At 38.5% G+C, this 15,442-nt stretch overlaps 1 protein-coding gene across 7 annotated transcripts in view; it reads left to right on the top strand.

The window, feature by feature from the left end:
- MFF (mitochondrial fission factor) overlaps nt 1-15,442 on the top strand; it is a 198,777-nt gene that overhangs the window by 100,808 nt on the left and 82,527 nt on the right. For 4 of the 7 annotated variants that reach the window (XM_069213502.1, XM_069213500.1, XM_069213506.1 and 1 more), the window contains 2 exons: nt 739-827; nt 5,983-6,141. In XM_069213502.1, the coding sequence (XP_069069603.1) occupies nt 739-827; nt 5,983-6,141 (248 nt within the window). The remainder of the gene's footprint in view (nt 1-738; nt 828-5,982; nt 6,142-15,442) is intronic. The other 3 variants (XM_069213504.1, XM_069213503.1, XM_069213505.1) reach the window with 1 other exon arrangement.

Here is a 15,442-nt window from a genome sequence, read left to right as displayed (position 1 = left end):
TTCTTGGGAGTTGGTAACTTTTCGAAGGCTTACGACCGGATTTTTAAGGGATGCCTACAACACGCCCTTTTCCAAACTGTGATTCCATATTCTGTTGCAGTCCCATTTTTGGAATCTGTAAAACTTTAAATGACTCCTAAAATGGTTTTGTACATGAGAAATAACTTTTTGCAGTGGCAAACTACGAATCCGAGTGTCTACGAGGTCAAAAACATATAGTACTTTACAGTTTTATGTGCATCCCTGGAGATAAAGTCGGACATGCTTAGCAATAAATATAGTTCAAAGGAACTATAAAGTTGACTAGTTTTTAACATTTTTCTATTTATGTATGTCTCATTCCCATACTTCCTTATTTTATTTATTCAACAGTATTTTACCTATTGATATGTTTTCATCTTTTCTCTGTATTTACCACATTGTATATTTGATCACTAATAGAATTTAGAGGTTAAAAAAAAAAAAACAGTTAAAAAGTGTGTATTTGGCTGCTCCAGGAAATGTGTGTTTTAAAGGCCGCCTTCATTTGGGGAAATTCAGAACCTCTAAACTGTATGCAATAGAAGGGGGCATTGCTTATTTATTATGTTAATGGGATAAATATTATCTCGTACACAAGTCCCTTAATCACCATGGCATTGGTTCTCATCTCTTCTTTGTGTCACATGTATTACAAAGCAGGTAATAGGAACAGGCCTAACGAGCAGTACCTGTGTAATTTAATTTTTTCCCTTGCAGGGTCGGTCACTGGGGCGATCGAAACGAGAGCGTTCCATGAGTGAAAACACAGCACGTCAAAATGGCCAACTAGTCAGGCATGATTCCATGTGAGTTCAAAGCTAAGATCATTTGAGATCTAAATAGTTTACTGAGTCGCTTATGTACAAATGTGAAAATGTTTTTTTTTTCCTGTTTCCTTTGTTGAATTGATTTCTGTAAGTTAGAACCAAATGCAGCATTTAGTATTTTTATCTACCTATTTTTGTTGTTGATAACTGATTTACATGAAGGTAAAACATTCTGTGTTCAGGTTTTTTTCCAGTTGTTTTTGTCGGTCAGTTTGATGATGGCTAGAGATTCATGGTGGGAAGACCAATTCTGCGTATTTACAGTGCATGTAGCCAGAACAGCCACCCAGTTATTGCACAGTATATTTTGGCCCAAGATAAATTTCATACAATTAACGTGCAGGCATATTACATACTTTCTTCAAACTCCAGAAAACATGGTTCTTATGTAAACCACTTATAGTTTTTCAGATCACAATCTTTTATTGGAGTGAATTTATCATATTTTTGGAAGCACTTTCCCTTTCAGACCTGTGAAACTTATTGAAGTGCATCTTCCTAATTGTTTAAAATCCTTCCTTCATAGTTTGGTGTTGGGTCTAATTGACCTTGGGTCATGTAACCCAAATACATTAGTAGTTGTGACCTTACATTTTCCTCCTTAGCCTGAAGTTGATTAGAAATTATTTTGTGCTGGATTTTTGTAATCTAGTACAACATTATCTTCTGGGAATGTGCGTTAGTTTCATCCTAATTAGTATTTTGATCACATACATCCATTTGATTTTTAGACTCTTCATTACCTTATTTGAATTTTGAACAAATATTTATTGTTGTAAATGTGTGTTTGGAAGGCAGAACAAAAACCTTCAGTCAATTCACTTGATCCTTGAAAAATAAAAGGAAAATAATTTGCTGTACAGATCCTCAGTGAAGTTTGGTGGGAAACCCTCTAAAATATTACTTCTGCCCAACTGACAAAAAGCTGGTGTAACATTTGAAAGTGTCTCTTATAGGTGAGCTTAGTCTGTCATACCCTGTACTTTAAGTACCTCTATTTAGCAACTTTAATATATGCTAAATAAGAGGTAAAATAAAGAAACAAAGATTTTTGATTCAGAAAAATGCTGTTAAGGGTTTTGGACTGAATCATTTTTGTTCTAACCCACCAAATAATATGTGGGACAAACGGAGGGTAAACATTTTTGTTTTTTTGCGGGCACAAATTGCATATTGACTTGGATAAAAACCGTGCTCAATATTCTATTGTGCTAATATTAGAAAACATAAATTTGTCTATAGTGTTTTTACACTTTTTCCTTTTGAATTCCATCTAAAGTAAAGAAATTCAGCCTGTCTGCTGACTGACAACTTTCTAAAAATCCTAAAAAATGGCTGCATGTTTGAAAGATTTTTTATTTTGTTAAATGCTTATAAAGTTTTGTTGCTCTAAATCCCAGTTGTATAGCAAGTTCTCACCTTTTTTGGGGTTACGATTTCCTGCAGCCATCATTTCTGTTCAGCTTTTAAAGATTGCTTATAGTGCCTGAAATCTTAGAGTCGTTTTTCCATCCCCAGCTTTTCCTGCATGCAGTTATACAGGTTTTATTTTTTTTACTTTAAAACTTTCTCACATGAATTCACTTGTGATTAGTACATTTACCATAATTGAAAGAACAATGATTTACATTGATTACCACGTCTTTTAGATTGAAGAAACAGATTTAAACTTTAAATCAACATAACAAATGACTTCCAAGCTTTTTACAATACAATATTTCTTCCAGTGGGTACCACATCTTTGCTTTGGTTTACATCTAAGCCAAGGGTCGTCCAGCTATTTGCTTTGATATTGTTCATTGCTCACACAATTCTTTTTTTTTAGTAATGCATACTACAACACGCCTCCCAAAGTCGGTTTAGGTAAAGTTTAAGGATCTTTGTTGATTAATTCTCAAATTAGCTGTTTCGGGAAACCATCACTGGAAATTAGATTGTATAAATAGAACAAAAATGCAAAAAAAATTCTCTGTAACGTCACAATGTATTTGCATCCCTCTTTTAAAACATTGCCCATGAAATATGTTTTGAATCATTGTTGTGCTTTAATTGTTTGGAAGTGCTTTCATTTTACATTTATAGAACACAAATTTTAAATTAGTTGGTGGTTATTACAGTTATGATCCATAGATGGCTCACTAACTTTCCAAGAGGTAGTGCATAAATTACCATTCTGAATTGCATAAGCTTGGCCTTTTCCAGTGCCGTTCAGAGGGGGATTGTACACTGTGAACGTTTGGAAAAAAGTGGTCAGAAGATTTACTTTTACAGCTCAGTCTTCTAATACGTTGGTTAAAAGCTATGGGTATTTCAAGTTACTTCTGAGTCGGCCTGCATTAAATATTCCAACACTTCAGTGCTGGGCTGTGCATTACTAATCTTTTCTAAATGGTTTGAAACCAAGGGAAAATAATCGGTACACCATCTCATTCCTCAGAAAACGTGCATAATGGAGAACATGTGGTGCATTTTCACCAGAGTGACCATAAAAGCTATAGGTTTACAAGCAAGCTCAAAAGGCTGCTATTTCACATAACTTCTTAAGATTTTCACAGAGTATTTAGAGTCCTCTTTCACTTTTCTTTTTGTGTGTCCATCCCGCCTGCTCCCAGTAGTTTCCCAGTTCTGAAAATGACTGACTTCTGGTAGTAGATAGCAGAGCTACCTCTAGGATTAGATATATTTTAGAAGCACAGACAGCAAAGCTGCTCTAGTTAGAGAGACTGTACAGGTTAAGACAGCAGACCTATACCTTAAGTCACACCAGTTATACAGACTTGTACTCCAGACAACAGTAGTAATAATAATCAAATGTGAAATGTCAATAGAAATGATGAAATACCTTAACATAAGTTGTTAAATAACAGTTATTTTACCAAATGCCATTTGGCATCAACAAAATAGCACCAGCAATTCACGTCCCTAATTATCACTCAAATATCAGTTTTCAGTATAATTTGAAAATATAGTAATCTTATGTGGTCCCTATATATGATCTTGTAAGCTACCTACAAAATACACCATTTGTCCCCAAAATAGGGCCACCGATCTATGCTAGGCATGCTCACTATATGTCCAGGATACGCACACATTGCCAAAGGAGCATTATTAAGGTGTTCTGGGTTATCACTAGATGCCATTGAGCCCTCCAAATCATCATGCCACACTTCATGCGTATTCAACCACAGACATGAACAGATACGTAAGGCCACTATTTCTTTCTTCCTCATGTTCTCAGTGCTGTTCTGTCACTCTTTATCATTCTTTCACATCCACCCCAGTCCACAACCTGACATGCGATAGTGAGTAGGTAAAGCTGCAAAATGTGCTTTATTTAACATAATTATGCTCCACGCAACCCAAGATCTTTGCCTCTTTTCTATTCAAGGGCCAAACGTCTGCTTGTCTCTGCCAAGCAAAGGAATGAGCAGGGATCTGGTTGCTTTTGGGGCCTTTGCATTTCCTCATTGGCTAAGCCTCTGCTAGATTAGACCAAAGTGACAGACACCTGTGGATTGTCTGTGTTAGGTAGTGCAATAGGTAAGGTCATTTCTCATTGACTTTGGGTAAATTTGCCTGCTTTTTCCTTAGGTTTTGGTTCAATCACACACTGCACATGCATGTTTGGGGCTAAAGCTGTGCATGATGGGGGTTAGAGTTCTAGTTGGTTCACTAAGCCATAACCGATGAATTACAATGATTGTTTTTTTTTTGTTTTTGTTTTACCATTAGCTCATATCTCATTCCAACACCTAGCTATAGCTCACTTTAACTGTTGTTTCTTCAGTGAATTTTTCATTTTTTGATGATTTTGTTAGCATAATTTGAGATCTTGGCACCTAACGTAACAATAACATTACTTTAACCAGCCTCAAAAAAATGATAAAAATGTTGCCAGGTTTACAGGTCTAGTGATTTGAATAATCTACTCAAACTAACTGTAAGTTAAGTCACTTGACACTTGTCCTATAAACTGGTCTCAACTTGTGTGATCCTAAGCAAGTATTTTATTTCATAGAGCCATGTTTTTATTTATTTTCAAATATGAGAACGCCTTAAAATAAGTGAGTTTGGCATGTCTCTGTACAAAAAGCACTGCTGAATCAACAGACAGGCAACTGCTGCTATTGGAAGTACATGTTTTACTCAGAATATCAGTCTGTACTCTCACATGGCTGAGGAAGATAGTGTGAACTTATAGAAAATGTGCTCTCATTTTCACTTCTGGAGTGCCTTCAGTAATCTTTATGAGAAAATCATGAGAGGAAGGTTTTCTCTCAAATATAGCTCATCATATCACAGCAGAGGGTAGGGATTTATTATGTGGTAAAACAATGGCGATGTCACTTGAATTCCTAAAAGTAGTATAATACCAACAGAAAATGAGTTATGTTGTGACTAAATTTCATTATGGTCCTTTTTGTGACCCTCAAAACCTGCCATTCACTAAATTGCATTTCAACGAGGACCATGCACCAGATGCCTTTAATAGATGCCACAACGTATTGTTCATGTTATGTCCAGTTGATATTGATTGTCTAGCCCCTTTTATATTGGCAAATAAGAATATATCTGGACACCAAAGTTTTTTGCAGATATGACAAATGGCACCAAAGTTATTAGCAAAACAAAAAACACCACTGTGTAATATATGTAGTGTGAAAGCAAGTAGTTCTACTGGGCAATATAATATGTTTTGAAGGGGTCGGCGAACTTCCACTCTACAGCAAATATATAGTGTTGTTGGCTGTCCCCTTTTGCTCATATCATGCTGGGCCCTTGTATAATTTTAATGGATTTGTCAGTATTTTGTGCGATTATTTTCAGCCTACTTTTACCAAAAATGAATGTTAACTGTGCGTCACAAAATTATTGGAGTGTATAACTTTGTTATCATTTATATATCTTTCCTTTAACCAAAAATCCATTGGTTAGTTAACGTCAAACTCACAGGCCCATAACATTTAAAAGTCTGTAAGCATTAAATGTTAAGTTTTTTTTTTTTTCGTTTTTTTGGTACTCATACCTTACTCTATTAGTTTCTGGTTTGTTAAGAAGTCAAAGAGATGAAGAAGGTTCTCTGCTTAAATCTGACTGCCCTGTTTCTTTCTATGTGCTATGCTTACATAAACAGTGTGACACCATCACTACAGCAGGCGCGTGTCTGTCCTCCCCCTATTCAACCCGAAGAAGGAGCTAACCTTCACTCTGCCCGTGGCATTTTGTCTCTTCTTCAGTCTTCCACTCGTAGGGCATATCAACAGGTCTTGGATGTGCTCAATGAAAATCACAGGTGACTGGCCATCCGTGGTTCTGCTAGCCTTGCTCATTTTAATTTGCAGATATTTTTCCATTTATTTTGCTTGTGCAATATGCTTGTTTTTTGTGTGTAATGTTCAAAATTCACATTCTTCAACATATATTTAGCTGTAAACTGGGGTCTCAGTCAAAACTTTTGAATCTGCAAAACTGTATTTTCAGTAAATATGAACCCACCAAACATGATTGTCTTTATTTCTGTTGCAGTAAAAATATTTTTAAATGTGTGTGTTCGTGCACAGCCACAAAGATATTTAAAGGAAAATTTTGTTTATCATCAGTCTTGTTTAGTCAGATGTAGGGCACGTTTTCATCTGGTGATGTTTACCAGCTGGCTTAAGCTTTATTCACTCTTTTTATTGCCAGGAGCGTTGGTGTTCTTACACTGTAAGCTCTTTAAAAATCTTCTCAATGTCTTTGACAAATCTCAATGGATCAGCCTTATGGTAGTGATAGACAAAGCAAAGAAATCCAGTGTTTTTCAAATTCAGAAATATAAATGGTGCACCACATTTCATTTGTTATAATGGTTTTTACCATTTTAAAGTTCGTTCCAATCTGTATTGTTCTATTAGACACTAGTTAGATACTAGAGGTTAATGCTTAGAGCTGAGGAAATGGAAGATTGTCACCATTGTAATGGTTGACACTCCACAGTGTTTCCATCTACTCCCTTGAAGTAACTATACCAATTGTGTATAATAGTTTATTTATCAAAAAAGTATTATTGAAACATTCTTGTTAATCCTTTTCCAACTAATCTATAGTGAATTTTGAATTTATCAGTTACTGTTAAAAATGGAAATACACACTTATACACCCAGTAGTAATGCCTCAAAACATGATTTTACGTAGGAATTTTTATTTATTGATGCATATATCATAAGAGGAAGTTCTCAGATATTAGCACGCACAAAATATAAAATGTAAAAAGACACAAATCAAAGAGGGCGTTTGAGTTTAGTTTAAATGGTCACAAACGTGCTGGATATCCATCTGCCATATTATACGTGTATCACATACTTGGCACTTATAAGAAGGGTGAGGGATATCTGTCTTGTTTTTACGGAGTACCCTGTCTGCCAAACTCTAGTTTAGGCTGATATTGTTTTAAATAGGTTTTAATTTTTGATTTTTGTTGGCACCATATCTGTGCAATTAGTTTTGTTTTTTAATTTCGGAATACAGTTCAGTAAACAATCATTTTCTTTCCATGTCTGAGTTCTCTTGTATTAGGTTATTAAAATATTTGTTTATGATCCATAGTTCTAGAATATTACACACAGTACTTGTCCAAAATATATCTATGTAGACATTTGGAAGATAATGTTTGTTTATTTATTTATATAATCATTGTGATTTTCCCAATAACGCGTATAGTGTCACAGCTAGATCTTGTAGGAGAGTGGTAGGAAACTGTATAGGCAAATAACTTTGAAAAGCATATGTCAAATAGTAGCTTTAGATGTACATTTATGTAACTGATTATATTGTGATTTCATATCCCATACAAACTTATTTTCATCTATATCTATTTTCTGATGTATTCATTTTGATTACAATTATATTCATAGCTTTCAAGTACGTTACCTAAAATTGTCATGCAATTCCAATCACCAGTATTTTAAGAACAATTAAAATATACTTTTTACAACAGACACATACAAGGCATAAAGTGTATAGTTATACTTCCATACCTTAAACACCTCTTTTTTTGGAAAGCGGAAAATAGTTAGTGTATAAATTAAACACGTACACTGTTAAGAGAAAGTGAATTTTGGATGAGGCTTAATTTGCATGTTCTTAAAAGACTTTTTTTAACATTGTTAATCCAATTGCATTCTTTATTTCTGCCTTCATTCATTGTAGCTTTGTTAATAATTAAAAATGTTTAATAGCATGTCCTTGCATTTCTTTTAATACTTCCTGAGAATATGATAAGAATTGCACATTAATCTAATGTTTGCTTCCCAGTAATGCATGTATCTCATATTACTGCTTTGCATCCTTGTATTACTGACTGTAGTGGATTTTTGTGCTGGTAAGAACCAAAATTATGTATGAAGCCTTAAAATGTTGCTTGCCTGCTCTTTATGTATTTTGTACTAATATTGAGTTCGTTTTAAATAAAAGGGCCTTTCAAATTTAAAGTACAAATTACTAAATGATGGTCAGGTTTATCCCCTGATCATGCCTACCACGCAGTTATTTTATTTGGATTATTTTCCTTTATCACTTGGGAACATTTATTCAACTCTATGAACTTGTTCCTGCCAACTTTTACATTGGGTCCTCTGTATTTGCTGTGAGGGCTCTGAAGAGGACGCTGTGTTAGAGCACCTTCTTGAAATTAAATTACAGAACTGGAGATTAGTCTGTAATATAAACTGAAAAACGTGTTTGTTCTAAAATGCTGCCTCCCGGTTGGGTGTCTGAAGTTAAGGCCTTTTTTTAAATTATTTTATGGTGATTTTTGTTTTGACCTTTTGCTGTGGAAAGAATGTTTCAATTTTTTTTATTGTTTCTAAAGCGAATATAATACATAAAAACATAATTCCCTACATTTTATTTAATTACTTTGGATATACTTATTTACATAGTGGGGAACCCTTTCTATATAGGTTCTTCTGTTGCACCCTAAAGAATTACAAGTTAAGTTTTTTGGAATGTGATATTTTTCCCTTGTGTTGGTGAGTAACCACAGCCTTTTTCTCTATAGAAGAAGTTCATAATCTGTTCAAACTAAAGTTATTACCTTTGCTGGCAGCCTGTAAAAGCATTTGAAAGATAGGAGTTCCATGAGAATAGAGCTTCAGGAAGAAATAGAAACTGCTGCTCGTTTACTTGAAACAAACTAATTCCCAACAATACACGCCTGTCAGATTGAGAGCATTGCAGTTATTTGATTATTAAGTCAGGCGTAATGGCGAAATTACATAAACTTGTCTAGTTGTGGTTCGGTCTAGTCAGAAGAGTTGCTAAATGGTTACATGATTTTGAAGCTCCTTGCCTTGTGAGGTTGACATAAGAACTCTAGAGGTTGCAGTAATGTGGAGGTGCGATACATCAAAAAAATAAACAGTTAAATTTACTTATTAAGTATATGATACATTGCCATTCATTAAAGTCCCAATAAAAAGATACAGGGTAATAAAAAAAATCCTCATTCTGACAGCTTATTATATTGTAGAAAATAAGATTGAGATACTGTACGTGACCCCATTTTTGGTTTTCGGGATGTAGCTACTTGGACTCCAACGTCGAAGGCAAAATGCCTTCTCCTCTAGCATTTGGTATAGCAAAGTTGCTACAACATGGGTCTGTATCCTCGTGGACCGATCAAGCTAACGGCGTTGTCTGCAGCCACAGCCCCATTGACTCTACCTGCACATTTTGTATTTGGCCAGTTGTCTGTACTTACTCTTCATCCAAACACTGTAGAAGGAGCATTGTAATCAGGGGAATCCCAAGCAGATGGCTTTTCTAGTCTACCTTCAAGCAAGAGGCCATACTTTGGTGGATGTGGGCACTGATCATGCTGTCTGTACTGGTGAGAGTTGGATCTAGACAAGCAATGCTTCTTTCTGCTATCAGCAGTGATTGAGATATTGGAATCCATTCCAGAAAAGGGAGTTTACGTGAGTCTTGGCGTCAGCCTCTACCTCATTCTCCCTCTGAAATCAGTGCTCGTTCTCAATCTCCAATTCTCAACAGTGGTAGAAGGTCCAAAAAAAAGCCATGTTCAGAGATGTCAGTCTCACACTTTGCAATAAAATAGGTATCTAGCATGAGGGACGCTGCCATGCTCCCCCACCTGTCTAGCTAATTCTTTCTCAATCAAGTATGAAAGCATACATGAATCAGCCCGGTCACCCCTTTTTATTTAACATCTGCTCGGGCATCTAACAAACATCAACTCATTTAGCCTGGACCTTGTCTTAAGCCAACAACACTCTGCTCATCTTCAGACTTGATTGCCCTCAGGATGTGATCCAGCATTTACTTCAGTTTTGTTTCCTGGCCATTGAATCCCAGATCAGTGCTAACATGTTAAAACTGTATGGAGATATCCCAGGGTGCCAATAAGTGGCCTGATGGTGTATGACGTAACGGTTTTGACAGTTCAGTTTTCCCTGAGTTTATCTCTAGCTAAGACTTCTGAAAAAGGCCCTTCTCCTGATTCCCATAAAATGATAGCCATATTGGTAGGTGCCGCAGTGTTGCGCAGACTGGATTATCCTAATGTCTTTTACCATTGGCTTGCTGTGAAGACCATTATCAAAACTGCAACTAATGCAGAATGTAGCCACGAGATTTTGGTCTTATTTGGGAGGGCTCAGTAATGCATTGGTTGCCATTCGAACAAATAATTGAATCTAAATCCCTGTGCTTGCTTCACCAGCATTATATGATGCTGACCCTCCTGACATTCATGCTTGCATTTAATTGCATCTGGCTGTATGTCCACTTTATTTGACTTGGCACATTAAAATAGCATATTTTTCAAAAAGCACATCTTGCAGGCAGATCCTTTCCAGCGTTTGCCGGCTTAACTAACCCCATTTCCTGTTGTAAAGCTCAGCATACTCACCTGTTTTAGTAGTAATTCCATATTTTCTATTCTCAGATTCACTTATTTCAGTTGTAGCTCCAAGATGATAATATAATGACTTTATTATGACCATGTTTCCATACAAAAAGCGTTTTATAAGTTGCTTATATCTTTGGCACCGTTTGACGAATCGTCACGGAATTTTCCAAAAAAAAGTGCACCGGTGATTCTTGTTGCGCACTGAAAGTTTCTGGGTTATTCGTCAAGCGGGGCCAAGAAAAGAGGGGTAGTCAAAAAAGTTGTGTTTCCCATGTTAATTCCCATAGGACCTTTAGACATGACTACAGCCCTAACCACTGGACATAAATGACATCAAATTTGTCAGAAACCTAGTTTTCGGTACGCCAATTGTGCTTTCGCTTATTTTGTGTAAATCTTTTCAGTAGTTTTTGAGACATTAAAGGGAAGGCCAATTTGGTTGCGACAACCTCGTGACTATTAAGAGCTCTTGCACAGCAAATACAGAGCTCTGATTGGCTGCCAGCACTCCAACTTCACAACAAAATGGGAATGAGAGCTGTTAAAGGTCCAGCATGCATGCCCTCACCTAGCTACAAGTAATGGTAAGTATGCAGTTCCTACAAAAACCAAAAGCCCTGCATGCAGGTCAGAATTCCACACAGGGGTAGCACCTTTCAGGAGCAAGAGCCCTCACACACTTTTATTGGCCATCTCCATGTTGGACTGGTGCTGCAGTGCCCAACGGGCCCCACTGGGGGTGGGGGGCTCTTTGCTGAATATCTTTTCTGGCTGCCGATGTGAATGGGTAGGTGCAGTAGAGGTGTGGTGTTATGAGAGTCAGTAGATTGGTGCAGGAGAGGTAAATTAAAAATGACTAGTGGAGATCCAAAATCAACTTATTGTGTAGGAGCCTCTGTCATGATTAAAAGCAACAGAGCAAGTCAGTAATAGGCGTAATGATCCTTCTGACTCCGGTGTATGATTCAAATATGATCAACATGTTTCTTGCCTATTTTAATGACCCACATAGATCATGGCAACTCTTCAGGACCAGAAACCTAACCTACTCTCAGGGGGGTTGTGCTTGATGGATATCCCTATGTAATCCATCCCTTGCAAAATTAGTGTGTAGTGTCTATCTGATTTGTAAATAGCTGACCTGCAAAGAAGCACAGAAACAATCACGTGAGGAAATTCTCTCATAGAAAGCACAAAACACAGTAGTGACATACAGCAAAGAAATCTTCATGCAGTGCAGTCATGAAAACAACAGCAGGTAGTATATTAACAAGGCTAAATATGGCTTACCAACTTGATCGCTTAAAAAGTTCAGTTGAGTGGCAGAGGGTACTCCCCTTGTGCGTCTCACCTAAAACGTTTGAAAGGGAAGGTAAGGAAAGTGAAACAAAGTAAACTATGTCCCAAGGCTTAAAGAATCTAAAGGCAGTCATTCTCACCGCCTGTTCCACAAGGGGAGATACTCACTTGAGTCCGGTAGAGCGTCTTGCCAGAGACCTACCCCATCTTCTGCCCTTGTCCGAGTGAAGGCAGGAACCGTTGGTAGGCTTTTGAAGCTTGTTACCTTTGCCTAAACGGGAACAGCTGAGACTTGTTAACACTCGGGCTCCTAAAAAGACTAGACTGGAGCTAGTGTTCAAAATATGGCCGCCATCTTGAAACTGTCGGCAGCATTGCGCCTTTCTTTGTTTCTAAAAGGCACTTCTAAACATTATCAAGCCAACGGGGCAGCCCGGTGGCCATCATGGAAAGGGAGTTTATTATACATCGTTGGTACACATGTGATGTCCCAATGCAAACCTGGTAATCAGACACGGAAACAGTACGATTATGGAGAAGATCGACTGACATCATTATGTTCCTGAAATAACTCATAAATATTATAGAGCATAGATTATGTATGGGTTATAATCGGATGGTTAACCTATCAGCACAGTTGGGCAGTCAACATTCACCAGATGTAGCTAATTCAAATAGTACCACATACAACCCTGTGTGTGTGACAGCCTTAGGGTGTTAAAATGAAATCCCAAAGAGACACAACATTTTTTTTCTTTTTTTTTAAATCTTGCGGTGATCGTCCATGCAACCCTACCATCCTGCACTAGTGGTGCCTACAGTCTTATTTACTGTTCAGATGTGTGTACATCAAGGAAAGGGGCCCGCTTTGGGGATCATGATGAGACTTCTGACAGGGGGAAGTTATCGTTCAGCACCTTCCTGGGTGTGTAAAAATGGAAAATCCACCTTTATTCTTTCTGGAATAGAGATTCCTTGGATAGCTGGGGGTTGCTTTCTATAACTGTCAGTTTTTGTCATTTGGTGTATGGTTATTGTCAAGAAAGTGTGTGCTCATTCTCGTTCTCTTAGCACAACAGATTCTACTGCAATGATAAGTATCTTAAGGCATACTGGTGCCCCCTTATACGTCTCTAGTATATGGTACCTAGGTACCCAGGGCATTGGGGTTCCAGGGGATCCCTATGGACTGCAGCATATATTTTGCCACCCATAGGGAGTCCATGCAAAGGCTTCTGCAGGACTGCAAATGCAGCCTGCGTGAAAGGGTGCAAGCACCCTTTTACTGCCATTTACACTGCACCAGGTCACTTATAAGTCAGCCCTATGGCAGACCCTCCAGCCCTGAGGGCAGGGTGCAAAGTACCTGTGTATGAGGGCAGCCCTGCACTAGCAGAAGTGCCCCCACGACCTCCAGGACCATATTACCGGATTGAGTACGGGGACGCCATTTTACGTGTGTACTGGACTTTGGTTACTACCTATGTCAAGTTACATAATAGTAACTCTGAACATAGGCATGTTTGGTATCAAACATGGATGACTCCTACCCCCTCCATGCTTTTGCAAGCATGGATTGTATAATTGCATGCACTCTGGGGGCTCCTTAGAGGACCCTAGTACTGTCCTTACAGCCTTCTGAGGTTTTCCAGGCAGCCCCAGCTGCTGCCACCTCACAGACAGGTTTCTGCCCTCCTGTTGCTTGAAAAGCTCAAGCCCAGGAAGGCAGAACAAAGGAGTTCCTTTGGGAGAGGGATTTTACACCCTCTCCCTTTGGAAATAGGTGTTACCGGCTTGGGAGGGGTAGCCTCCCCAAGCTACTGGAAATGCTTTGAAGGACACATTTGGTGCCCTGCTTGCATAATCCATTCTACACCGGTTCAGTGACCCCCAGTCCCTGCTCTGGCACGAAACTGGACAAAGGAAAGGGGAGTGCCCACTCCCCTGTCCATCAACACCCCAGGGGTGGTGCTCAGAGCTCCTCCAGAGGGTCCCTGGATTCTGCCATCTTGGATTCCAAATTGGCAGGGAAATCTGGGAGCATCTGAGTGGCCAGTGCTATCAGGTGACATCAGCTCCATCTCCTGATAGGTGCTTACCTGGTTATTTGATCAATCCCCCTTTCAGGGCTATTTCGGGTCTCTCCTTTGGGTGGTGCTCCAGATTCGGATTTCAAGACTCCAGCAGGAATCCTATGCATCCTCCACTTCAACGTCTCACCGAAGAAACTGCAGGAACCCGACTCCATCTTCTTGGGCGCTATACTGACTGTTCTTCTTCACCAGTGGTTCTCTTTTTTCACCTTCATCCGGGTTAGCAGGGGCTCCTGTTCTTCCTGGACTCTTCTGTGCTTCTTGGATTTGGGCACTTCTTCCACAGGTCCTAAGGTCCAGGAATCCACTGTTGGTGTCTTGCAGTCTCTTCTGGTTCTTGCATAATCCTTTTTGTTTCTGTGTGTGTTCTAGGAAAGTTACTGTGTTTTACTCCTCCTTTCCTGGGCACTGGGGTGGGTTCCAGTACTTACTGTTTAGGTTTTCTAGTACTCCCAGCTCCCCTTTACTCACTACACTTGCTTAGGTGGGAAACAGACATTCGCATTCCACTTTTTTAGTATATGGTTTGTGTTCCCTTAGATCCATTTCTAAATATTGTGATTTTCATTAATTGCACTGTTTTCTAACTGGTTTACACCGGTTTCTGCATATTAGTGTATATAATTTGTGTTATTAGTTACCTCCTAAGAGAGTATAGTCTCTCTGGTATTTTTGGAATTTGTGTCACCAAAATAAAGTACCTTTATTTTCGTAACACTGAGTATTTTCTTTCAGGCATGTGAGTACTGTGTGACTACAGTGGTATTGCATGAGCTTTGCATGTCTACTAGATAAGCCTTGGTTGCTCATCCACAGCTACCTCTAGAGAGCCTGGCTTCTAGACGCTGCCTACAGTTCACTAATAAGGGATAACTTGACCTGGTATAAGGGGTAAGTACCATGGGTACCCACCACAAACCAGGCCAGCCTCCTACATTTCCCTTGGTTCTAATAAAGCAGCCCTGTTGTTGTGCCTAGACCTTTTGTGGACTTACTTAACACAGTGAAATGTGTATCTCCGAGTCGTCAGATCACTTGTCAGTTGTTCAGCCCGTTTCTCAAACTCACTCACAGAGCTGCAGTTAAGACTTAGTTGTAGAAACTGGCCAAAAGGGCTTGTTGTCCTTAAGGTGTTTAGGGTGGTGGCTATCATATCGGAGTAAGCTGTTATAATCCGTAGGTTTTTTGTAGGTGTGGGTTGTGAGGAGCTCCCACTAAGGGTGTTCGGGAGGTCTAAAAAAGGGAAGCCTTTCTGGAGGGATGCTTCTTGTAAATCTCAAAAAAGCAATTCT

Source organism: Pleurodeles waltl, chromosome 11 (assembly GCF_031143425.1).
Source record: "Pleurodeles waltl isolate 20211129_DDA chromosome 11, aPleWal1.hap1.20221129, whole genome shotgun sequence".
Classification (NCBI taxonomy): domain Eukaryota; kingdom Metazoa; phylum Chordata; class Amphibia; order Caudata; family Salamandridae; genus Pleurodeles; species Pleurodeles waltl.
Note: the sequence above shows the minus strand (reverse complement) of the source record. Positions and strands in the feature narration are given on the sequence as shown.